The sequence below is a fragment of the Grammomys surdaster genome, unplaced genomic scaffold, assembly GCF_004785775.1.
Source record: "Grammomys surdaster isolate TR1022 unplaced genomic scaffold, NIH_TR_1.0 374, whole genome shotgun sequence".
Lineage (NCBI taxonomy): Eukaryota > Metazoa > Chordata > Mammalia > Rodentia > Muridae > Grammomys > Grammomys surdaster.
The window spans coordinates 817,662-843,480 of record NW_021604793.1 but is presented as its reverse complement, the minus strand read 5'-3'; the positions used below and the strand labels follow the sequence as shown (position 1 = coordinate 843,480).

General features: G+C 42.4%; 1 protein-coding gene across 3 annotated transcripts in view; it reads left to right on the top strand.

Moving 5' to 3' along the window:
* Atf7 (activating transcription factor 7) overlaps window positions 1-24,686 on the top strand; it is a 97,920-nt gene extending 73,234 nt beyond the window's left edge. For all 3 annotated transcript variants that reach the window (XM_028781094.1, XM_028781095.1, XM_028781096.1), the window contains 8 exons: window positions 1,454-1,591; window positions 4,197-4,354; window positions 5,642-5,741; window positions 6,238-6,351; window positions 6,950-7,102; window positions 12,056-12,253; window positions 15,498-15,606; window positions 19,111-24,686. In XM_028781094.1, coding sequence (XP_028636927.1) covers window positions 1,454-1,591; window positions 4,197-4,354; window positions 5,642-5,741; window positions 6,238-6,351; window positions 6,950-7,102; window positions 12,056-12,253; window positions 15,498-15,606; window positions 19,111-19,328 — 1,188 coding nt within the window. In that variant the 3' untranslated portion in view covers window positions 19,329-24,686. The remainder of the gene's footprint in view (window positions 1-1,453; window positions 1,592-4,196; window positions 4,355-5,641; window positions 5,742-6,237; window positions 6,352-6,949; window positions 7,103-12,055; window positions 12,254-15,497; window positions 15,607-19,110) is intronic.
* Window positions 24,687-25,819: the final 1,133 nt, after the last annotated feature.

Sequence of the window (25,819 nt, the reverse complement as noted above, 5' to 3'; positions counted from 1 at the left end):
TTTTGCGTATCCTGCCTTTCACAGGTTTATCTTTCCTGTCTTTTAGCTCACTTGACATGTTTGGAGCCCGTTTATAGCTGGTCAGGCCTTTCTTTCCATAGTGGAATCCTTTGGTGTTCTGTCTGTCTGTCCAGTGATGGTTTTTCCTCCCACCACTGCACAGGTGTAGAGGACTATTGTCTCCAGGAGCATTTAATGAACCTGAAGTTTTCCTGAGCCACAGCTTTTGTAGGCAAGACCTCTTGGGAATTCTAAAGGAGACTTGTTTTTTTTCATAGAGGCCTCTCTTCCCATCAATGTTTGTCTTCAGAGATCTCAAAATTTAGAGCTAAATTGGCTCTGACATATTAGCAGTGTAGAAAAAGTGAGACAGAAATTAAGATCCTTTGGTGTTTCTCACTCTTGTGAGATGGAACAGGGCACTGCTACCTCTTTAGTACAAGTACACGGGATTAGTTTGCTGCTCAGGCTTTCAGAGGTTAAGGTAGCAAGTGATGGTACATATTTGTCATCCTAGCACTTGGGACATGGAGGCAAAAAGATCGTGAGTTCAAGGACAGTCTTAGGGACATAGCTGAGACCATATTTGGGGAAGGGGAGAGCAAAAGAAGCAGTAGGAACAAACTCAACTTTCACCAAGAGCCTAGGATATAGGAAGGAAAGAACAAAGGATTCATTTTGACATGAAACTGAGCTGCCAGGCCAACCCTCTTGTCATGGTGTGGCATCGGGGTTACTGTCTCAGATGGATTACTCTTCCCTGCAAAGCCATTTACAGCTCCAGTTAGGTCAAGTTGTTGTACCTCTGCCAGGAAAGTTCTAGTTTCTCCAGTACTGCCCCTAAGACCAAGTTCTAATTTCTTTTATTGATGGTATAATCACCCCCTTTTTTTTGTTATCCCCAAATCTTGTGCCTAGAGTTTCTAGCCTCCTGCCCTAAACAGACTGTGACCACCATCTAGCATGGCAAGTTCCCCAGAAAGGATTTTTTCTGTTTTGTTTGTAGTACTTTAATCCTTAGTTGGTCTTCTGTTGCTTTTGATAACTGGGTAACTGAGTATTCTGGTTGACAGAGGAAGTGTTTACAGCTCTGCAGTGACCAGCAAAGCTGGTTGGAAATTGGCAGGTACCTGATTCAGGAGTCTTTTTACTTTGCTGGAAAAAAATTATAAATATAATATTTGCATAGATTTAAATGACATCCATTTTATGTGTTTTTAGGCATTATAAGTACTTGCTTGTAGCTGATATTATCTTCATTTTGTAGTTAGCGAATAGAAGCTCCAAGAAGATACCGTGACTTGAGCAGAGTCTATATAAACCATGAGTCCACATTTCTTTGGCACTTGGCAGTTCAGTGCTTTGACCAAGGGCTGAACTTTGTGAAGCACGTGCCCTCATCTAAGCACTAGCAGCATGAACCTAAACTCTGTTTACTCTTTTTTTCTAACAGGGTGCTGTTGGACCCCTTGACATGTCTCTGCCTTCTACACCAGACATCAAAATCAAGGAAGAAGAGCCAGTGGAAGTAGACTCATCACCCCCTGACAGTCCTGCTTCTAGCCCCTGTTCCCCACCACTGAAGGAGAAGGTAAAGTTCTCTCCCAGGAGTCATTCGAAATGTTCATTTTGATCATAAATAGAATGAGAAGGATTGACTGGATTCAAAGGGATGACTGTTTCTCATCCACCCTTCATTTCCTTTCTCTCCTTCCTTCCTTTTTTCCTTCCTTCCTTCCTTCCTTCCTTCCTTCATTTCTTGACAGCATCTCATCTATGCAGCCCAGGCTGGACTTGAACTCAGCCTTCTGCCCTCGTCTCCAGAGTACTGGGATTGTGGGTACATAACACCTAGTTTGAAAGTACTCTTAAATAGGTCTGGTCCCATAGATTCATGTGTATCAGTGCTTGGCCACAGGGATTGGCACAATTAGGAAGTCGGGCATTATTGATGTACATGTGGCCTTGTTGGAGGAAGTGTGTCACTGTGTAGGTGAGCTTCCTTTCAGGTACTGTGTATAAATTACACATATTCCACCATCCATCAAACTCACTTCCAACTCTAAATTGAAGATTAGTCTGTATTTGTACCAGCAGAAATAAGTAAGAATTTTCATTGAAATTTTATTCATTAAAAAGAAAGTGTCTTTTTTTAAAAATTTTTTTATTGGATGTTTTATTTACATTTCATATGTTGTCCCCTTACCCCATCCCCTACCCACCCAGGAACCCCCTATCCCCTCACCCCTCCTCCTTCTTCTCTGTGGATGTAACCCCTACCTACCCCCCCCCACTCCCACCTCCCCACCCTCAAAATTCCCACCCCCTGGGGCGTCCAGCCTTCATGAGGTCATGGATCTCTTCTTCCACCTATGCCCAGCAGGACCCTCCGCTCTTGGGTGGGTGGGGGATGGGGTAAGGGGACAACATATGAAATGTAAATAAAACATCCAATAAAAAAACTAAAAAAAAAAAAGAAAGTGTCGCCGGGCGGTGGTGGCGCACGCCTTTAATCCCAGCACTTGGGAGGCAGAGGCAGGCGGATTTCTGAGTTCGAGAGTTCGAGGCTAGCCTGGTATACAGAGTGAGTTCCAGGACAGCCAGGGCTACACAGAGAAACCCTGTCTTGAAAAACCAAAAAAATAAAAAAATAAAAAAATAATAAGAAAGTGTCTGGGAGCTGGCTGGAAAGATAGTTTAGTGGGTAAAAGTTCTTGCCATATAAGCATGAGAACCCAAACTCAAATCCAGAAAACCCAGGCACAGTGATGCTACAATTAGACAGCAGGTAGAGATAGTTAGAAAAATACCCTTACATGCTATGTCCTTGGTGTTCACAGTGGCAAAACAAGAGCCCCTTTCTCAAAATAAGGTGGAAAGGAAAAACCAAACCCAGCGGTTGTCCTCTGACCTCCACATGTGTTTTGTGGTGTGTACATGACTACACTCGAATACAAACATATACATGTCATATACATACTAAGATTAAAAGAGAGAATGAAGACATTCCAAGTATCAGTCAACCAGAACCATGAATAATAAGTTGTGAGAGGCTGGTGGTGTTAGCTCAGGACAGCATTTGCCTAGTGTTCACAATGCCCTGGATTCCATCCCAGCAACAACACATTTCTCAAGTGGAACATGATGCATGTGCATTGACTGGGCTGAGGTTGAAGTTCAGTGGCAGAAGATCTGTGTCTGAATTAGAGTTCTGCTGCTGTGAAGAGTCACCGTGACCACAGCAACTCTTACAAAAGAAAACATTTAATTGGGAGTTCTACATCTTGATCCACAGGCAGCAGAAGGGGACTGTCTTCCACAGGCAGCCAGGAGTTGGCTCTGTTTCACACTGGGCAGAGCTTAAGCATAGGAGACCTCAAAACTCACCTACACAGTGACACACTTCCTCCAGCAAGGTCACATGTACCTCAATAATCCCCTACCTCCTGATTATGCCACTCCCTATGGCCAAGCATTGAAACACATGAATCTATGGGACCAGACCTATTCAAACCACCACAACCTACCTGTCCTGTGTATGACTGTGGGCTTAACACTAAGTACCACAAAAAGAGAAGGGGAGAGAGGGAGGGAAAGGATAGAACATCGTCTTGCTTGACTTCACATTTGACTTGTTAAGTTCTCAAAGCTATCTTCTCCTTAATCATAATCCCTCCCCTTTCTATAGACAGTTAAGTTCTGGAGAGTGTCTAGAGATGTTTTCAAGGCCTGTGTGGCCACCAACTACCTGAGACCCTAACTAGCTAACAGTGAGAAGCATGAGTTTTATTTCAATCTGATAGCTGTTTAAAGCTTCTATCAACCTTTTTTAATGAAGTCTATTGGAAACACTGGATTGTCCCACCACAGCATACCTTCCTTTTCCTCAATTGAAGGTCATAGGACATTTCATCAAATATAGAAAATCTGTAGAATTCACATGCAACTATAGTGTTATGTGGTATAGCATAGCTCCAAACATTTCAAATAATTTTTCAGTTGTCATCTCATTGGTATAGCCATCATCTCTGAAATGTTCTTAAAACATCATTCTTGCTGAATGGGTGAGGTATGGGTGCATGTTTGTGATGGAATTGGGTCACAATTATTTGTAATGCTCTTTCAATAAAATCACTGTGTATTTCCCTATACACAGTTCTTATAACATTCTGTGGTTTACTGTCTCCTCTCCCTAGGAAGTTGCCACTAAACCTGTTGTGATCTCTACCCCTACACCCACCATCGTACGTCCTGGCTCCCTGCCTCTCCACTTAGGTTATGATCCACTTCATCCAACTCTTCCTTCCCCAACCTCCGTCATCACACAGGCTCCACCATCCAACAGGCAAATAGGGTAAGTACAGAAAGTAGAGGAAACCGAGAAACCCCAGGTTTCCTTTTATTTTTTAAGATTTATTTTTATCTTTTAAAATTATGTATAGGCTGGGGTGGTGGTGGCGCACGCCTTTAATCCCAGCACTTGGGAGGCAGAGGCAGGCAGATTTCTGAGTTCGAGGCCAGCCTGGTCTACAGAGTGAGTTCCAGGACAGCCAGGGCTACACAGATAAACCTTGTCTCGAAAAAACCTCAGAAAACAAAATAAAATAAAATTATGTACAGGTGTGACTTCCTGTGGATGTATGCACATAAGCATAGGTGCCCTCAGAGACCAGAGGCATTGACAGATGCCCAGGAATTGGACCTGTGAGCTGCCCAATGTGGGTGCCATAAACTGAACTGACATTCTGCAGTATAAAGAGAGCCATCTAGTCAGCCCTTCTGAATCCATTTCTGCATTTTGAAATTATTTGATAAAAATGGAAACGTTTGATGTTGTTGTTGTTCTCAGATTTGTTGTTGTTTCGAGACATGGTCTTTCTAAGGCTCCAAGGCTGGCCTCAAATTCTCATCGTCCTGCTTCTGCCTCCTGAGTTCTGGGATTGATACTGAAGCTGGCTCCAGGAATTTATTCTTACATACCCAAGAAAATGAGTTGTTGAAATTATTTCCTAAAATAAAACATTTTATTTGCTGGTAGAAATGTTTAATCATCCCAAATCCCTAATAGAGTTAGCTCACAGCCATTGAATTCAATTAATTTGAAAGGTATAAAGGTTTTGCTAGACTGTGGGGCTAGATGTATAGCTCAGTAGACACTCTCCTGGCATGTTCAAGGCCCTGTTAATCCCCAGCACCAAAAGGCCACCAAGGCTTTGCAGGCTAAGGCAGGTAGACTAGAGCTTGCCTGATATGTCTAAAGCGCCTTTGTTTAATCCCTAGAAAACAGACTGTCATTTCTCACCATCTGTTTTCCCATGTTCAAGAAGATGTCAAGGTTTTATAGTCTTGCTCTATACTGTCCCCAATTAGAAGACTGTACAAATAATTCTCTGATTTTAGGACGAAGATCAGTAGGCAAAGGGTCAAGGCTGTGATATTTAGGGGCTGGAGAGATGGCTCAGCGGTTAAGAGCACAGAGGTCCTGAGTTCAATTCCCAGCAACCACACAGTAGCTCACAAACATCTGTAATGGGATATGATGCCCTCTTCTGGTGTGTCTGAAGACAGTGTTTTTTTATATACTCATATACATAAAATAAATCTTTTTAAAAAATATAGTGATATTTCATTTCTCCTGCAGATCTCCTACTGGTTCCCTCCCTCTAGTCATGCATCTTGCTAATGGACAGACCATGCCTATGTTGCCAGGGCCTCCAGTACAGATGCCTTCTGTTATTTCGGTGAGCTTTACAGTTGGGGCAGCCAAACCTACCAGCACACTGATTCCTCCCTTCCACCTGAATGATCATAACCACAGGACCCTCAGGGATATGTGGGCCTGGACTGTATTAGTTGTGTGTGGCAGTGTGCCCAAACTCTTCACTAACCTCTGCCAGTGCAACACTATGAAACACTAGACAAAGATTCATCTGGACAGTTGGCTTCTAGTCAAGGAGTTGATCTTGCCAACCTGCTGACTGGTTGACTTCACTCAGCCCATAGCTTCTCCTGCACTGCTCATCTCTTTCCTGAACGTACGCCCTCAGTCTTTCCCACAGAAAAGGACTGCAGAACGAGGTTTCTTGCTCTGTAGCACTCCTTAGGAAAGATATTTCCCAGGTTGTCCTGTGAGCAGGTTACACAGAACAGGCCTTCACATGCCAGTCTCAAAAACACTTCATTTGGGGAAAACCAATACTACCATGTCTCCTGATTTTGGTCCTTCTTTTGATTTAGCTGGCTAGACCTGTGTCCATGGTGCCCAACATTCCTGGTATACCTGGCCCACCAGTTAACACTAGTGGCTCCATTTCTCCCTCTGGCCACCCTATGCCGTCAGAAGCCAAAATGGTGAGTACATCTTAGCCTGGAGTACTTCTAAATGTTGGCCTTCTAAAAGAAGTAGTATCAGTCTAGATTTTTCAAGTGAACTAAGCAAAGGAACCTTCTGAGGTTTGCATAGCTAAAGATATTCTGCTGTGGGGTTGAAAAAGACCCTGATTTCTAAGTCTCCTGTCCCCACCCTTACAGCCTGGCACAGGCCATGGCACAGGAAGAAGCAGCACAGATTGTTTGGAATAGAACACTTGTCATTTCAGTTCCAGGATAACAGATGGAGGGCTGAGTGGGCGGGGAGCTGGCCAAGTGTTGAATAGCTGCATAACTAGCATCTGGCCAGGTTCCAGGAGAGAGCTTTCATGTGGGACCTATGGCTTCCACAAGCCCCAGTCCCCAGCTGTGCCCAGGATAATAGCCAGGGAACAAGAGTAGGCATTTTAGGGATCCAGGTGGGCACTTTTCTCTCCCTGTCATTTTCTTTTAGTTCCTCTGTTAAGAAAAAAATTAAGGCAAGAATTTTAACTATAAGATCAATAATTCAATATAAGTTCATTCTTCCTATCCTTGACAGAACCTCACTCTTGCCTTCTTAAATAATCTTTCCACATAGAGATTAAAAGCCACGCTGACCCACCAAGTTTCTTCAATCAATGGAGGTTGTGGAATGGTGGTGGGTACTGCAAGCACCATGGTGACAGCCCGTCCAGAGCAGAACCAGATCCTCATCCAGCACCCGGATGCCCCATCCCCTGCCCAACCACAGGTCAGTTGTGCCCTTGGATGAGCACTCTAGGTAGGTTGCCCCTATTCTTTATGTTACATCTGTTTTTCAAGAATCATGAGATGAGAAAAGAATAAATTTAGCTTTCTGGGTAACCAGCTATTTTGATAGATTGACTACAGCGAAACAAACTATTCATTATCTACCCACTTTCCTGTTAGACATAAATGTAAATAGCTTGAATTATGCAAAGCTATTGCAGAAGAGGCCTCTGTATCTCCTACTTATCTGTTAGTCGTGGCAAAAGTTATCAGCCACCTGATTAGATTTTATGACTTAAGACTCATAAGAATATATTAGGGGGCCAGAGAGATGACTCAGCAGTTCAGATCTGAATTGAACTTCAGAAGTCCTAAGTTCAATTCACAGCAACTACATGGTGGCTCATAACCATCAATAATGTAATCTGATACTCTCTTCTGGGACTCATACATAAAATAAATAAATAAATCTTTAAAATAGAAAGAATATATTGATACCGGGACTGGAGAGATGGCTCAGCAGTTAAGAGCACTGGCTGTTCTTCCAAAGGACCTGGGTTCAATTCCCAGCATGGCAGCTGACTACTGTCTATAACTGTAGTCCCATGGGATCCCATAACTACTTCTGATGTACAGTGTACATGCAGACAAAACACCCATATACATAAATAAATCTTTTTAAAAAGAATATATTAATACAATATATTATTACAGTAGTAAAATAGATGGTTCTCATTCCATCTGTTACCATTCTCATTACCAATCCACTACCTTTTCATCACACAGAAATTAAAATTAAAAAAAAAAAATTTAAGCCAGAAGAGGTCCCATTTAGTCACCCAATCTCTTCTCAACAAGGTCTCTCTGTTTTAATACAATTCTCTAGGAACTGAATAGCTCCGATTCTCATAATTGTCTCTACTGGACAGGTGACAGCGGCCTGAGATTGGTTTCTAGAATTACATTCATTGCCTCGTCTCTGTTTCACTGATGTCACCACCTGCTTCATCAGCTACCACCACATGTCCAGACATTTCATGGCCATATGCTGCCTTAAACCTTGGCCAACAACATGAGCTTTCATTTGTGTGTCTCCTTAAAAGCTAGGGCTTCCCACCATTCTGAACCACTTATTCCCCAAAGCTGCAGTTCTTGGACACAGTAAAGCACCAGCCTCTTCCTGAGCTGGGTGGTTTTCCTCATGGAGAAAGGATGCAGTGCCCTTGTCAGTCACTACTGAGTTCTTTGCTTTCTTTTTTTCATAGCTTTTCTTACTTGTTTTTGGTTTGGAATATTTTGAGGGAGAGATCTCAAACTCATGACCCTCCTGCCTCAGCCTCTTGATGTTAAAGGCATGTGCCACACCCATCTGTATTTTCTGAAGAAAGGCTCTTTATACTAAGATCCAAGCAGGATAGATCTTTAGTTCATTGTATGAGTTAGAACTTCCCTAATTTTTTCTTTCAAGAGATAATACTAGTCTAAATAAATAAATAAAATTACGTCTTAATTACTGATACTGCTGGATAACCAAGTTCAGTGTTGCCTAAAGTAATTTCCTTTTGTTGGAAAAAGGTCTCACTATGTAGCTCTGGCGTCCTAAAACTTACTGTGTAGACCAGGCTGGCCTCAAACTCAAATAGATCTGCCTGCCTCTGCCTCCTGAGTGCTGGTATTAGAGGTAAGCATCTTTCTTTTCTGTTTTTTGTTTCTTTTTTTTCTTTTTCTTTTTCTTTTTTTTTTCTTTTTTTTTTTTGTAGCTTCCACTTATCTTTATGCAACTGAGTAGTAGCATTGGGAAAAATACTAATAAAGATATTAAAATGAAAAAATAATTTAGGGGCCAACAAGATGGATTAGTGAGTGGAGATGCTTACCACCAAACCTGATAACCTGAGTTCCATCTTGCAAATCACATAAAGATAGAAGGAGAGAACTGACTCTAAAAACTAGTACTCTGACCTCTAATCATACCACGACATACATACATGCACTTATAATAATAACAATAATAATAATATATAATTTTTTAATTTAAAAAAGAATTTACTTTTGGCATTGTTTTATATTCATTTTGTCCCCGAGAAGGTTGACCTTTCTCCATTTGGTTGACTTTGCCCACTATCATGAAGTTGACATCCCTTCTCTGCCAAATAATAGAATGGAAAAATAGCCAAAGTGCTTTATTGCAAAGTGTTTCAAATGGAGCTTTTTTAAAAAAAAAAAAAGACAGCAGGGCATGGTAGTGTACACTTTTGATCTCAGCACTCAGAGGCAGGTGGATCTCAATAAGTTCAAGGCCAGCCTTGTCTATAGAGCAAGTTCCAGAACATCCAGGACTCTATTACACAGAGAAAGCCTGTTTCAAAAAACCAAGAAAGAAAGAAGGAAGGGGGGGCTGGAGAGATGGCTCAGTGGTTAAGAGCACTGACTGCTCTTCCAGAGGTCCTGAGTTCAAATCCCAGCAACCACATGGTGGCTCACAACCATCTGTAATGAGATTTGATGCCCTCTTCTGGTGTGTCTGAAGACAGCGACAGTGTACTCATAAATAAAATAAATAAATCTTTAAAAAAAAAAAAGAAAGAAGGAAGGAAGGAGCAAAGGCAAGGAAGGGAAGGGAAGAAGGGAGGAAGGAAGGAAAGGAGGGAGGGAGGGAAGGAGGGAGAGAAGGGAGGGAGGATGAAGGCTGAAGCAAGAGGATTGCTTCAAGTTTAGGTCGAGCCAGGGCTACATAGCAAGACTGTTTCAAAGAATAAATAAAGATAAAATAGGTGGTGTAAACCTGCAAATCCCTGTGTGTGCTAGGTTGAGGCAGGAGGAGTAGTAGTTTAAAGGTCAGCCTGTGTGACATAGCAAGACACTGTCTTTAAACAAGCATACACTATGCTCTATTGTGTTTGTAAATAAAGTTTTTTTTCTCTATTTGCGAACAACAAAGGTAGAGGCTTTGGTTAATTACTGATTGTAAATAAAAAGAATAAAACCAGGTGTGGTACACATCTAGAATACCAGCACCTGGGAAGTGGATACAAGGGGGTTAGGTGTTCAAGGTCATCCTCAGCTATGTGTTGAGTTTGAAGCCATCCTTGTCTGTATGAGACCTTATCTCAAACAAAACAGGAGACAGAGAGTGAGAATGAGTAAATGGATATGCATGGTGGTGCATACATTTAATCCTAGCACTGGGGAGGCAGAGTCAGGTGGATCCCTCACCATGGGAGTGGGGGGAGGGGGGACTCATAAGAGAAAGAGAGAAAGAAGGTGGTGGTGGTGAGGGGGCATTTGGATTACATAACGAAGAACCTCTCTCCCCATGGTGACTTTCCTGGCCTCATTCCTGGGGACATGAACTCTCCCACCTGAGAGTAGTTTCCCAATAAATCTGCCTTCATATATACTTTAATCTAGCTTGAATTGGCTCATTTGACTAGTGGAGAAATAACATCAAATAGCTTCCCTGTGAAGGCTCAACCCAAACTTGAAGTAATCCTCCTGCTTCAGCCATCACTCTCCCTTAACTTTGATGTCCTTGCCTACAAGACTTCATACTGTAAAGAAACAAAAAGCACTAGGTGTAACATTGTGTAGCTGTAATTCCCATGATCAGGAGTTTGAGATACAAATTTTAAAGGAAATTGCAGGCTAGCCTGGGCTCCATAGTGAGGTTTGGGTTAGACTGGGCTACAGAATAAGATCCTGTCTCAGGAGGCTGGAGAGATGGCTCAGTAATCAAGAGCCACTTATGCTCTTGCAGAGGACTTTAGTTCAGTTCCCAGCACCTACATGGTGGTTCATGACCATCTTTAACTTCAGTTCCAGTGGATTTGACACCCTCTTCAGACCTCTGGGCACTGTGTTCACATACATGGTACACATATATGCATCCAAGCACAACACTAGTAAAATAAATCTAAGTTAAAAAATAAAAAGACACTGTATCAAAGAAGGAAAAAAGGGAGAGAAAGAGAAGGAAAGAGACCAAAGTAGTTGGGCCTTGTGGCACAGGCCTGTAATCCAAGCTGCTTAGGATAAGACAGGAAGAGCAGCAATCTCAAAAGTTCCATCCAGCATTTAGGAGATAGACCCAGGAAGAAGAGGAATTCACGATTGTTCAGAGCTCCATAGTGAGTGGAGGCCAGCATAGACTATCTAAGGCCATGTGTCAACCAATAAAAAGAGTAGCATTGTAGCTCAAACCTAGGTTCAGTTCCCCCAAAAAACCTCATGGAGTCCAGGTTTCATTTCTGTGTCTCAGAAATAATCAGTTTCCAACAGAATTGTATTTTATCTGCATGTGGTACTGGGAGGACTAGGAAGAGATGGAAGGCAGGATAAGAAGCTAACAGACATGGTGATAGGACTCGGTGTGATTACAGACCTCACTAATCTACCTAGCTTAAGTTTGATTTGGCGGGAAAATGGTTTTCCCATCAAGTACTTCTCTGTTCTGCCAAATTTTGTCCCTGTGAATCCCAGCACTCTGGATGCCTAGCAGAAGGACCAAAATTCAGGGTCTGCCTGGGCTGTATAACAAAACTTTTCAAAGTCAAAAAAAAAAAAAAAAAGAAAGAAAGAAAAGAAAAAGGAAAAAAGTATTGTCTTAGTTTTAAGCTTTGACTGTTGTGAACAGACACCATGACCAAGGCATGTCTTATAAAGTACAACATTTAATTGGGCCGGCTTACAGGTTCAGAGGTTCAGTTCATTATGATCAAGGTGGGAGCAGGTTAGCATTTTGGCAGGCATGATGCAGGCAGAGCTAAGAGAGTTCCACATCTTCATCTGAAAGCTGCTAGTGGAAGACTGACTCCCAGGCAGCTAGGATGAGGGTCTGACTAAAGCCCACACCCACAGTGATACACATATTCCAACAGGGCCACACCTTCTAAAAGTGCCACTCCTTGGCCCAAGCAGATACAGATCACAAGTATTCTTCTTTCCTGGGCAACAGGTCTCTCCAGCTCAGCCCACCCCTAGCACTGGGGGACGGCGACGGCGCACAGTAGATGAAGATCCAGATGAGCGGCGGCAGCGGTTTTTAGAGCGGAACAGAGCTGCAGCCTCCCGATGCCGCCAAAAGCGGAAGCTGTGGGTGTCCTCCCTGGAAAAAAAGGCAGAAGAACTTACTTCTCAGAACATTCAGCTGAGTGTGAGTGGTACTGGGTGACTGTCAGGATTGTGGAGTCTGGTGAGCACGGCTGAACCTGAGCAGTGCAGCAGCAGAACAGAGGACAGGCATTCTTTAATTAGGTTAGATCCAGAAGTGTGACCAGAAGTGTATATAATAGAAGTCCTATAATAGTCAGAATTGAAACCTTCCCCCTAGCTATTGAGAAGGAGACTATCTCCTTCCAGATCTGCCACTAGCACAAGACCCATTTGGGATTTGAGGATGTAACTCAGACACAATGCTCACCAGTCGGAAGACTGGAGAAAAGGAAAGATTAGAAGCATAGACCCATCTGGATGAAGGAAATCGGGTTAAGCACCCTGGGATATGTTTTCACAAATCATCAACAGAATCTGGCTGGAATTAGAGAACACCTAATGAACAATGTGTTTACTTGGGCTGGAAAGGTGGCTCAGCAGTTAGGAGTACTAAATGTTCAGCCAGCCAGGCAGTGGTGGCGCACGCCTTTAATCCCAGCACTTGGGAGGCAGAGGCCGGTGGATTTCTGAGTTCAAGGCCAGCCTGGTCTACAGAGTGAGTTCCAGGACAGCCAGGGCTACACAGAGAAACCCTGTCTCGAAAAACAAAAAAAATAAAAATAAAAAAGTAAAAAAATAAAAAATGTGTTTACTCCAGCTATTGTAGGTGTCTTAGAGTTTCTATTGCTGCGACGAGAAGAGACACCATGACCACAGCAACACTTTTTTTTGCCTTTTGGTTTTTTGAGGCAGGATTTCATTGTATAGCCCTGGCTGTCCTGGAATTTACTCTGTAGACAAGGTTGGCCTCGAACTTACAGAGATCTGCCTACTACCTCTGCCCCCTGAGTGCTGGGATTAAGACTACAGCAACTTTGATAAAGAAAAACATTTAACTGGGGCTGGCTTACAGGTTTCAGAGGTCTAGTCCATTATCATCATAATGGAAAGTAAAGCAGCACACGGGCAGACATGACGCTGGAGAAGGAGCTGAGAGTTCTACATCTGGATAGACAGGCAGCAGAAGAAGACAGTGAGCCACTGGACCTGTCTTGAGGTTCTGAAACCTCAAATCCCACCCTCAGGGACACACTTCCTCCAACAAGGCCACACCCACTCCAACAAGGCCACATCTCCTAATAGTGCCACTCCCTATGAGCCTATGGGCCATTTTCATTCAAACCACCACAGTAGGTTAATGAAAGGAAAAAAGGAGAAAAAAAAACATAAGCACAAACAGAACAATTGTAATCCATATGTTCTCTTGAATATTATTTTCCCTTCTTCGGTTTTGTTTTGAAAGTATATTTTATGGATCAGTAAGATGATTCAGTAGGTAAAGTCATCTGCCACCAAGTCTGACAACCTGAGTTCTACGATTGGAATCCACATGGTGGAAGGAGAGACCTTGTCCTTTGACCTCTACACATGCACAGTGTGGCATGCATGTACCCACCTATATACACATAATATATAATATGCACACAATAAATAAAGTACATATTTTTTAAAGATCTATTTATTTATTTTATGTATGTGAGTACACTGTAGTTGTCTTTAGATGCACCAGAAGAGGGTGTCAGATCACATTACAGATGGTATGAGCCACCATGTGGTTGCTGGGAATTGAACTCAGGACCTTTGAAAGAGTAGTCAGTGCTCTTAACCACTGAGCCATCTTTCCAGTCCCCATAAAATATATTTTTAAAGGGGTCAGCACTGATGGCTCAGGGGCAAAATGTTTACCACCAAGTCTGATGACCTGAATTTAATTTTCAGATCCTACAACTTGTCCTTTGATTTACACACACACACACAGACACACACACACACACACAGTGATATGCATATGTGCGCGCACACAAAATAAATTTGTTTTTATATTTATTCTTGACAATTTCATACCTGTATATAGTGTATCTTGTTTACATCCATGGCAACTTCACTTTTCTAACTATTAAAAAATTTCATTACAAAGGTACTAAATGAATAACTTTCTTTTATCTCAAACACACATGTATAGGGTAAAAACAAAGTTCCTTCATTTACCTTCCCAGTAACAGTCCTATTATCTTCCCTGTAAATAAAGGAGGTATAAACAACCAGACTGATATTTCTTTTTTTGTTGTTGTTGTTTTTTGGTTTTTTCAAGACAGGGTTTCTCTGTGTAGCCCTGGGTGTCCTGGAACTCACTCTGTAGACCAGGCTAGCCTCGAACTCTTGAACTCAGAAATCCGCCTGCCTCTGCCTCCCAAGTGCTGGGATTAAAGGCGTGCGCCACCACCGCCTGGCAGACTGATATTTCTGAATAGTTTTTATTTCTAGTTTTTGTGGTAGAATTGAAGGGATTGTGAGTTGGTTTAAACATATTTAACAGTATCTCATGGAAACCTAGTGAAGGAGATGAAGGATCTACCTTGTTCTTTTAAACTGCTATATATTTGTACGTTCTGAGTGTGTTGGGGTCTATGGATCAGTGGACACTAACACTGTTGTAATTGTCCATTGGAGCAATAGTGCTCCAGCAGACATTGCATGTACTTGGTTCTATTAAAAAGATTTCTGAGGCCAAGCTTGGTGATTTATTCCTATAATCTCAGTACTTGGGAGGCAGAGGCAGGTAGTTGGCTCTCTGTGAATTCCAAGCTGTTCTGGTCTACGAATGGAATTCCAGGCCAGCCAGGGTTACAAAGTGAGACATTGTCAAAAGAAATGGAGAACTTTCTTCTTGGTCAAAGAACTTTACATTATTAGTTTAAGGTTAATCAGATTTATCCCAGGTAACAGTCATTTTTCTTGTTATGAGTTCTTACTTTTCATTGTAAGCAGTTTCTGTCATTGACTTCATGACTATCCTAGCCCTGAGAAAACTTGGGAGATCATGTCCCAATTTGGGGAGGAAAATCTAGACAGCATTCTGCCCGTGTTCAACATTAGAACAATTCTAAAGTTAATATTACAATAAATGGTTTGCTATATAGATAGCAAAAAATTCTAATAAGTTCATATAAATGTTTGTTGTAGTGTTTTGATATAACCAACAGCCATTAGCAGTCCAAGAATAAAAGATGAGTTTTTGGTTTTGGTTTTTCAAGACAAGGATTTCTCAGTATAACAACCCTAGCTGTCCTGGAACTCAATTTGTGGACCAGTTAGAATTAAAGGCATGCACCACTACACCCCAATTGCTTTTTTTTTTTTTTAAATGAATTTTCTTAATACTCTTTACTTCTCTCCCCCCTTAGAATGAAGTCACATTACTACGCAATGAGGTGGCTCAGTTGAAACAGCTACTGTTAGCTCATAAAGACTGCCCAGTCACTGTACTACAGAAAAAGACTCAAGGCTACCTAGGTGAGTGATTCGTAACCTAAGCAAAATCAGTCAGTTGGTAAATCACAGGTACTGAGTGTCTTAGCTGTTCATAAAGCCATTCTTTCTGGTGCATCAGTCATTCATACATATATTTCAATCTGTAGTAGCAAGATCAGTAGTTCAGTCTTCAATTATAGCCAATAGCCAAAGTTTGAGGTAAGCCTGAGCTACATGAAATTCTCTTTCAAATGAAAAAATAAAGCTTTGACAGTAATGCAGAGTTATTGGTTCTCTATAAGCACTGGAGAGAAGAAGTACCATGCAGTATTTATTGGATCTGTTTTATTTAAATGCTTTGCCATTTTCACAGTTCTCCAATGAAGTAGCCATCCCATTTCTAAGTGAGAACACTGCTCAGATCAGATCACGTACCCGAGTCAAACAGTAGGAAATTGATAGAGAGCTTTTGATCCCAAAAACAGTCAGCCTAGAGAAAAGATGAACAGCTGATGATGCTTAGAAACTGAAAGGTTAGGACTTGAGGACAGATCTCACCTTCCTATAGCCCAGTCTTGATTTCAGTTTGTAATCAGAGAGTTCTACAGAATTGTGCTCAGCATTAACAGTGTTACAAAATACATACTACAATGAAAAATTTGTTATGGATAATTAAAACTAATAATTGCTAGTTTTCCTCTACAGACAAATGCATAGAAATACTAGATATGGCAAATAGTTTTTTTTTTTTTACTAGTTGCCTTCATCATTTCAGAGATGTGAAATATTTCTCAAATTCTGAGAAAAAATTTAAAAATCTTTATTAAATTATTTACTTAAATGTTAATATGTACTTCCAGGTGTGTTAATTTGTTAAGTAAGTACTGATGGAGTTGCTGTTCTGTGCTAGGCGTATTCTGGGTATAGCAGGAACCAAACAGATTAGGTTAGATCCCTGTCCTTGAAGACCTTGTACTTTAGTATGTACGACAAATTTAAAAATGTGAAAAATGTGGCTTGTGGTAAATGTGAAAACAAAAAATAATACAGCTGGGTATAGAGAAACTGCTACAAGGGGAAGAGCATTTACTGCTTTGCAGAAGGCCTGTGTTCTGTTTCCAGCACTCATAACTATCAATAACTCCAGTTCTAGGTGATCTGAGATCCTCTTTTGCTGTCTCAAGCACCAAGCACATACATGGCTTCTAGATGTACATGTGGCTCTGGTTGCCCTGGAACTCGCGATGAGGATCAGGCTGCCCTTACTTAACTCAGAGATATGGCTGCCTCTGCCTCCAAGGTGCTAGGATTAAAAGCATATACAATCAGACTCAGCAAAAATCTTAAAATAATAATAACAATAATAATATAATTGGAAATGGTGCTACAAGAATGCAGTCCCAGCATCCAGAAGGCTGAGACAGGAGGTTCATGAATTCAAGCCCATCCTGAGAGACCTTGTCTCAGAAATACAAACAAAAAAAGAAGAGAGGGAAGGGTCAGGCTTGGTGATCTATACCTAGAATTCCAGCACTCAAGAGGCAGAAGTGGGAGGATTACTGCAAGTTCAAGGCCAACCTGATCTATATCATGAATTCCCGGACTGCCAGAATACAGAGTAAGACCTGCCTCAAACACAGGCAGTGTGGATGTATGGGGCAGTGTCATTGGAATGAGAGGGAAAAGTATTGGAACATTTACACCCAGTCTTGGTAATAACAAGAACTTCAGCTTTGCAGACCAGAGGGTACAAAGCATAGGTGCAATATGAAGGATCTGATACTCGGCTGGAGACATCAGGGGTGCACGAGCAAAAGTAAGGCAGTGTACCTAGATCAACTATTTTAGATCCTGTTCATGGGCTAACGAGGATGAAGACTAAGTGTTCTTCAGTATGCAGTCAATATATAGTTTTCGACTCAGACCTTGTAATAACTCTTATTGGTGGTCAGTCCATTAAAGTACTAATTTATTACCACAAAGATGTGTTTAATTACAACTTTGTGACACCCACATTATGTAGGTATGTGATATAAGACATTGTTTCTACCTCTCAGAGATTCGTTGGGTCATTGTGGACCTGTGAATGAGAAAGGGCAGATAGAGCCCCGTGAGTGCCCTTGGACTGGGAGCTTCTGCTGTGTGCCCCAGTGCCCTCACATGTAAATGGTGCTCAGTAAGTTTCTGCCGAGTAAGTGAATATATGCCTTGAAAGCACAGGCGACAAGACAGTGTCCTGGAGGTAACAAAGTGTTTACTGAGGAAGCAGTATTTGAATCCTCTTGAATCCATTTGAAAGATGACTGGGACATTCATCAAGAGATCGATACACCAAACCCAGACATGGTGATACACACAAGTGTAATTAGAGCTCTTGGGAGGCAGAGGCAAGATTGAGAATTTGAAGCCAGCTTGAGCTACATGAAACAAAAAGACAAAACAAAACAATACACTTATTGGAAATTTTCCCTGATTTCATACATCTCTGTGGAAGCAGCTATAGAGACTAACATAACATTTAATAAAACTTGACCAACTACCGTTACCTTTGTATGCTGCTCAGATGTTGTGTAAATGTCAATAAAATGTTATTGTCACTTTAGATAGAATGGTATAACTTATAATAAATATTTTATGTCATCAGAGCATGGCTAAATGATAGGAGACTGACAGATTTTATATGTGTACATGTTTATGTGTTTTCTGAATCTTGGCTACTTATAGTGTCATTTGATTGTAACTTTGTATTTAATGGGCTTACATATAGTGCCAACTACATGCTAAAGGAACATTCTTTAAAATGGAATGGTTTAATTCCTTTGAAAATTAATAAGAGCAGACTAAGGAATCTATTTTAAATTGCTTTTGCAAATGATGGGATGGCTTAGCAGGCATATAGCAGGTTTAGCAGGTAAACGTACTTGATGCCTAGCCTGATGACTTGAGTTTGATCTAAGAGAACAACGCCCTGAAAGTTGTCATCCGGTCTCCACATGCATGCTTTGGCATGTGTGTGACCATACACATACATGCATGCATGCATATGTACATATATATACACAAATGTAAAATTTTCTTAAACAAATGGAAAAGAGATTTGTTTTCTTCTACAAACAGAACAGGTTTGAAGATAATTTTAGATAATTATGAATTATCTCTGGTCTGTCCTCACTTCCAAGTAGTCTTTGTTGATTTCTGGAGCCAATGGGTCACATCCCTTTAAGTTTTTCTTGGAGGGAACAAATGGCTTTTACTATTACCCACCTAGGATATAAATACAAGCCATAGGAGAACCTCCTCCATCAAAGTGTATTAAGTGTGATGCTGTGCCTGGCTTTTGGCTCAGATCTTATGTTTTATGTCAGAACTTATTTTTCATGCCATTCATGGCTTAAGGTCAGGATTCTGGAAAGTTCTTTCCAAAAAGAAAGATGAGATTAATTTTTCTTTACATTCTTTGTAATGATGACAAAGAAGAGTCCTTTCTGTTCCTCTGTCCTATTTTCTAACCTCTTGCTTTCCACTGTTTGCCCTCCTTCCTAGCAGAAAGTCCCAAGGAAAGCTCAGAGCCAACGGGTTCTCCAGCCCCAGTGATTCAGCACAGTTCCGCAACAGCCCCTAGCAATGGCCTTAGTGTTCGATCTGCAGCTGAAGCTGTGGCCACCTCGGTCCTCACTCAGATGGCCAGCCAAAGGACAGAACTGAGCATGCCCATACAGTCACATGTGATCATGACCCCACAGTCGCAGTCTGCGGGCAGATGATGCCTCCCATGATGGAGAGGTCCCCAGCCAGAGCTCGCCCGCCTGAGCCAAGAGAGAGATCAACTTACCCCTCCTGTCTGCCTTGGAATTGGCAGCATGGAGAGGGAGAAATTGTGTGTTGTGAGTATGGACAGATGTGGGGCTTTTCTCTTTAGCCACATGATCATGTACAATTAACACCTGTACTAGGGGCCCCAAAGCCACATAGATCTTCCCCCAAGGGTAGGGTTCTTATGTACCTATAGCCAAAGGCCTTTCCATATGGTCTGAGCAATCATCCCTGGCCCTGATGCATGTGTACCTGTCTCTTAACACTAACCCTTGCACTTGTAGGTTTGGGGTTTCTCAACGTCCTCTCCTTCCATTGAGCTGTGGCTGTTACCGTCTTATTTCTTACTAGCATGCCACTTCCTGCCGGATAGAGGGAGACGAGATTTGATGGCGTGTTACTTGCTGTCCCATCCCCAGCCACCCCATGCACTCAGGACTATGTCTCCCAATAGCTGCTTATTTGTCTCTTTCCCCTTTCCTAAACTGCAGTGAAAACATTCACTTGTTGAGAATGTAATACATTTAATGTATGAGGTAGCAGTGTTTCCCACCTCTTCCATGTGCTTTATTCCTATCTGCTACCAAAAACAAACACAAACAAAAGCAAAACTCTGAGAGTTTGAATCATTTTTCATTTCCAAATCTATTGGTACCTCATTTTGTCTCTTGACTTTCCTTAGTCTAGTGGTGGGATCTTTCCTACTTCCCCACTATGCCTTGGGAACCTCATCTTGTGGCCTTATTGTTAGTGGCAATGAAAAGGGACAGAGCCGGGGATCTAACTGGGCTTCCCTGTCTCCTTCCCTACCCTCCACTTCTAATCATCAGGGCAGACAGGAACAGTGTAATTTAAAACTTGTTCCATCAGGTTACTGGATTAACTGATTCTTTTATGTTTTACAAGAGTTTACTGGCCAAAGTCTACATATTGTCATCTTTGGTCATCTGTGCTCCTGCTCCACTTTGCTTCCCTGTCCACGTTAGCTCAGCTCTCCTAGGAGTTGTCAAACAGAAGCTGCTTCCATTCTCTGCCCCTCCTACAGCTCTCAACCTCCCTTCTTTTCTAAGGTATGTCTTGTACCCACCCACCAGTGTCCCGCACTCTCTCAACTACCTTCTCTTTTTCTACCTACCCACTAGCTGTCTCTAGTCCTGAAATTTCAGTGAACTTGTCCATGGTACGGGCTTCAGGGCTCTGAAACATCATGGTTGAGGTTATGGGTGCTTTTGAGTATAAGACTGAGTGGAGAGAGAAGGTATACATTTTCCTATGTATAATCTCAGCAGAGCACTCAGGATATGGCCTGTCTGTGAGATTGCTGTCTGTGACTGTTGTAACCCTTATTTTATGGGTTACAGAGAGAAAAATACACCCCTCCTCTTCATCTTTCCTTGGCCTACGGACAGATAGGTCAGCTTTAATAGCTCTTGGGTCGAGAATCCTCTCCTAGAGGATTTGTCCTAGAGCCACCTTCCGCCATCTGCTTGAGCCGAGAGTCCTCTTTTCTAGCTCCATCTTAAGTATGCAGAGTAACTGCTTGCTTCCTTTTATGTCTTCCAAAATTCACTGTCATGGAGGAATAAAGAAATGTTGTAGCTTATATGATTATTTCCTCAGAGTTTAGACTAGGAGTGAGCCTATCTTGTGACATGTTTGTATGTCTTATGTAAATTTCCCTCCTGTTTTTTGGAGGCAGTGTTGAACAGGCCACACCCAATAAAAACTAGGAGCTGGTTTTATAGTCTTCCCACAGGGGCTTAGCAGGAACAGCCCCTGAGGTGACAAGGCTAGCAAATATCACAGCAGATGGTTGAGGGCAGGTCACCATCTCCAGAGGTTTCACTTGGCCTTAGAAACTCACAGCCATAGTTTGAGCTCAGGACTTCTTTAGATGGTTGCTTCTTAGGAATTTTTTTTTCTTTCTTGTATATGAATTTTGTTTCTTTTTTTAAAATTGTCTTGACTTCCCAGGAGCAGCCTTACACTAAAGCATAGCTGAGCTTATAGCTCCCCAGGGCCACTAATAGACCGTTGGCTCTTTTTCTTTTTCTTCCATCATCAGTCAAGTGTTAAAGTCCGTATAGCGTACCAGTCTCGCCTGGGTGCATGCCTAATATATGTGGAAGTTCTTTTTCACTTTCTTGACCCTCGTGTCTGCTTCTCTTGCATCTTTATTTTCACAACAGAAAGTTAGTATTGGGGACCTGCCTTGGGTGTGACATGTCATAGAGGGGGTTCTGGTTGTGTCTATTTGGGGTTCAATATGCCTCTTGGTTTGGAAGTCAGTTCCTGTTCCTAGGTTTAGGAAGTTTTGTGGTATAATTTCATTAAATAATTTGACTAATTCCTTTCGAATTTATCTCAGGTCCTCCTTCTCCCCAGTGGCTTCTGAGGTTTGTTTGGTCTTTTAAGTATATCCCAAGCTTCTTGAAAATACTGGTCATGTTCTTTAATATCTATCTCTATCTCTCTTTTCTTTCTTTCTTCCTTTTTTTTGAGATCTATCTCCTCTCTCTCTCTCTCTCTCTCTCTCTCTCTCTCTCTCTCTCTGTGTGTGTGTGTGTGTGTGTGTGTGTGTGTGTGTGTGTATGTATGTGTATGTGTATATGTATATTATTGTCCCAACTTTGTGCTCCACTGTAGAACTGCATGATCTCATCTCTTGGGGACACTTTCTGGTGAGGCTTTTCACTTGGTTGTTTCTTTTATGTTAATTTCAGTTTCCTTCCTTTTCCATGTTTGAATGCCCTCACTAAAATCTCCCTCCATATGTCTGACTTTCTCCTCCAACTTACCCACTGTTTTGTTCATTTTGGAGGCTTTGCATGCAGTTCCTAGTTCACTCATGTGTATTTGAGACATCTACATCGACTCTGAATTCTTTCTCAGACACCTCAGTTCTTCTGGTTTTCATTAAGGAGAGGTTTGTAGTGTGCCCTAGTTCGCTGTTGTCTCATGTTCTTTGTGTTTCACTGTGGTGTTTTGTGCATCAGTCAGAATGGATATGTCCTTCAGTTTTAACTCACCTTTTCCCAACTCTGTTTTGTGTAACTGAGCCCTTCTTCAGAGTTCTGTCAGAAAGGAGCTGAGAGTGTGATGTCTTAGACCCATGAGTTGTCAGAGGCCTGGTCTGTGCCCTTGCCACCCTCTCCATATAACATAGAGTGTTCAGAGTCTCAAAAACTAAGAAGCCTCCCAGCACCCAGGGAGAGCTGGAAAGGATGTGTCTCCTTTACTTCTTTCCTGTTGGCTGAATATGCCAAATCTGCCTTCCTCCTCCTTCCTCCACTCCTACCCATGGCTGTAAACAGCAGACCACATACTAAAGGAAGCTGTGCTGGTGAACCTTGCCTTGCTGCCTGCCTTCCCTCTCCCATTCTGTAGCTCTTGACACCTTTCTTGATTCACCTCTCCCATCTCCTCAGGGACCTCCACCATCATCCTGAGAGATATAACTGTACTCAGTAAAGCCTGAACCACCAAAAAGACACACACAATTCTTCCTCTGGCTTCTAAGAGGTTCCTTAAAGGTGCTAACTTTTGAGATCACTCTCCCCTTTCATAACTTTCTTCCCATCCTCAGAACACATTTCCATTAATATTATCTAGTGTACCCACCAAAAAGAAATATGTACTTCTTTTGAAAAGAAAATCGTAGTCTGTTTAGACGAGTCTTGCAGCTGTGTCACACATGCCTTTGTTGATATGCTTTTTCCTTTCTTCAGACATGTTTGACCAGGGTGGGAGGTGTGGTGGGACAGGACAGGTGAGGATCCTAAGGCCTGTCAGAAGACCCTACACCACTCCAGTCCAGCTAGACATTCTTCTTACAAATTCTGTTTCTGTCTGTATACATCCATATGCACAGACAAATTCCCCTACTCCACCAGCCTGGTGATCCCACAGCAATGAGCAGTGTCTGCTGGCCACATTCCCACCCTCTGCACTGTTACTTTGAGGTAAAAATCCTACTCTAGAATGAACAAAGGCTGGTGAGTGTAGGGCAGATTAAGGCAGCTTATGTCCTTGTAGATGCAAGTTTCTGTTTCAGCTATTAGATGTTTGTTTTTTGTTTCGTTTTTTAATGTAGAACTGGTAGGCTATGAGCCAGCAACCGTGAGTAAGGCTTTAGCTGTTGAGTGGCTGTGAGCACTAGTTTCACTGACTTTACCTTCGGGCAGTGGTTCTCAGAACATGGTCCAAGGGCAACATGAGCAGCACCATCACCTGGAGAGCGTGCTAGAAATGTACTCTCTTGGCTATCCCAACCTCCTGAGTTGGCCACTCTGAAGGTGAGCTTTAACTAGCAGTCTCTGCTGCTGGTCCACACTAATGCATGAGAGTCCCTAGAGGACAAGCTGGGAGCATCTTGGCGCTGGGGTGACACAGATTACTTTAAATGTCTTCTCTGCCTTATAATTGATGTTTTTATTTCTCCCAGTCCTTTCCTTCACTTCCATTAAAACAGCCACCACCACATCACTCATCTCAAATTCTAAGTTGGTCTTCTGTCTAGTCTTAGCTCTGAAACTCTTGCCTGCTTTGGTCTGGGCAGAACCTACTCATATTGTCTTACAGGCCACTAGTTCTGCATTCTTGATGACATTAACCAGCAGGAAGGCCAGGAGTGGTGGTGGCACACGCCTTTGATCCCAACACTTGTGAGGGAAGCAGAGGCAGGCAGATCTCATTGTGTTCAAGACCAGACTGGTCTACATAAGGAGTTCAAAGCCAATCATAGCTATGCAGTGAGACCCTGTCTCAAAACAAACAACAAAATCAGCAAGAGCCTCAGTTGTCCATTTCTTCCCTGTGCACACACACATCTCTTGCAGGAAGATTAGCCTCCACCCCACAGTGGAGCCTCCTACATCCTGATAGAGTATATGTTGAGAAGAAAGCCATGTGTATCTATGAATATTATCTCTGTTCTCCTATATCCTTTTGACATGTAGCAATACCTCTCCATCCTCAAGGAATTCAACCCAGTGTGGGTCTCCCAGGCTCCAGTGGTAGACTCTGACAGGTGGGAGGATACAGTGCTCTGGGCTGTTTTGTTACAAATGTGTCTTCTGTCCTTTCCCTCCACCCAATTCAGCATGACCCCTGTGAGCAGGCTCTCACAATCTCCTGGGGCAGGGCTGAGGCAGGGGCTTTCAGCTCTTCTCCGTAACCGTCCCTTCTTCCTTCCCCCGTGCCATTTAGCAGTTATCACCCAGCCTTGCCTTCTCCCTTTATCCTTTGCCCTGTCATATACTGTGCCTTATTTATGCTGCAAATATAACATTAAACTATCAAGAGAATCAGTGGTATGTTTGGTGCTTCCCTTCGCAGACTCATGGGGCCCATTGGTCACTCCTAGAGACTCACTAGGCTTTCATGTCTGACCATCCTTCCACTTCTTAGGGCAGAAATCGCAGGTTCTCTTATCTGCTTTCAGTAAGTAACATAGTGTTAGAGAAGGCACAGAGTTCAGATCTTTAAACCACCTCAGAGCCAAGGCATCACAAAAACACTGACCAGAGAACTTACTGTGTGCTCCTTGTAATGGGAGTGCTGCACACCCAGACCTTCTTCTCCTTCAGTGTTTTATGCTCACTTGTTTCCAACAATTGAAAGGAAGGAAAAAGTCCTACTCCCAAGAAAGACATTTGGGAGTGTAGATAGAGGTAGAAAAAGTCAAGCTTTCTCTAGAGAGAAGAAAGAAGGGCTGGAGAGATGGCTCAGTGGTTAAAAGCAAAAACTGCTCTTGCTTCAAAAGATCCAAGTTTGGTTCCCACATCCACTGTTGGCTGGCTTACCGCCACCCTTAACTCCAGCTATAAGGGATATGGTACCCTCTTCTGGCCCCCACAGGCACTGCACTCACTTGCATAACCCCTCCCCCAGAACACACACATAATTAAAAAGTAAAAAATTAATAAGAGGAAAAGCCTGGCAACTCGAGGCAAACTTTGTAAAAGCAGATAAAAACTCACAGGAGAACAGGTAATGATCAGGGTGAGGAAGATGGACAGGTGAGCCACTGATCTTTCTTGTGTCTGACTTCCTATATATTCCACTAAAAGTGGAAACCACCAGTGAGACAGACTAAAGAACCTGACAAATGACAGAAGAGGTGCCTCTAAGGTTTCCTGGTAGAAACAGATTTACCATCTAGGTTGGCGTTTTGTGGAAGACTTGGAGCCTCCTTAGGAAATGGAAACCCTGTTGTTGGCCTTCACTGTGTGGGGCTGGCAAGATTGCTGCCAAACTTGAAGACCTGAGCTTGATTCCTGGACACACGTGCTCTGTGGGGCATGTGTCTCACCTTCTCCCCAGGTAAATAAATAAATGAAAAAGTGGTGGGGAACACGTTGTGAGTCCAAGAAAGAAAGAGCATTATCAAAAGCTAAGACTGAGAGTCTGGGGCTGGAGAGATGGCTCTGCGGTTAAGAGC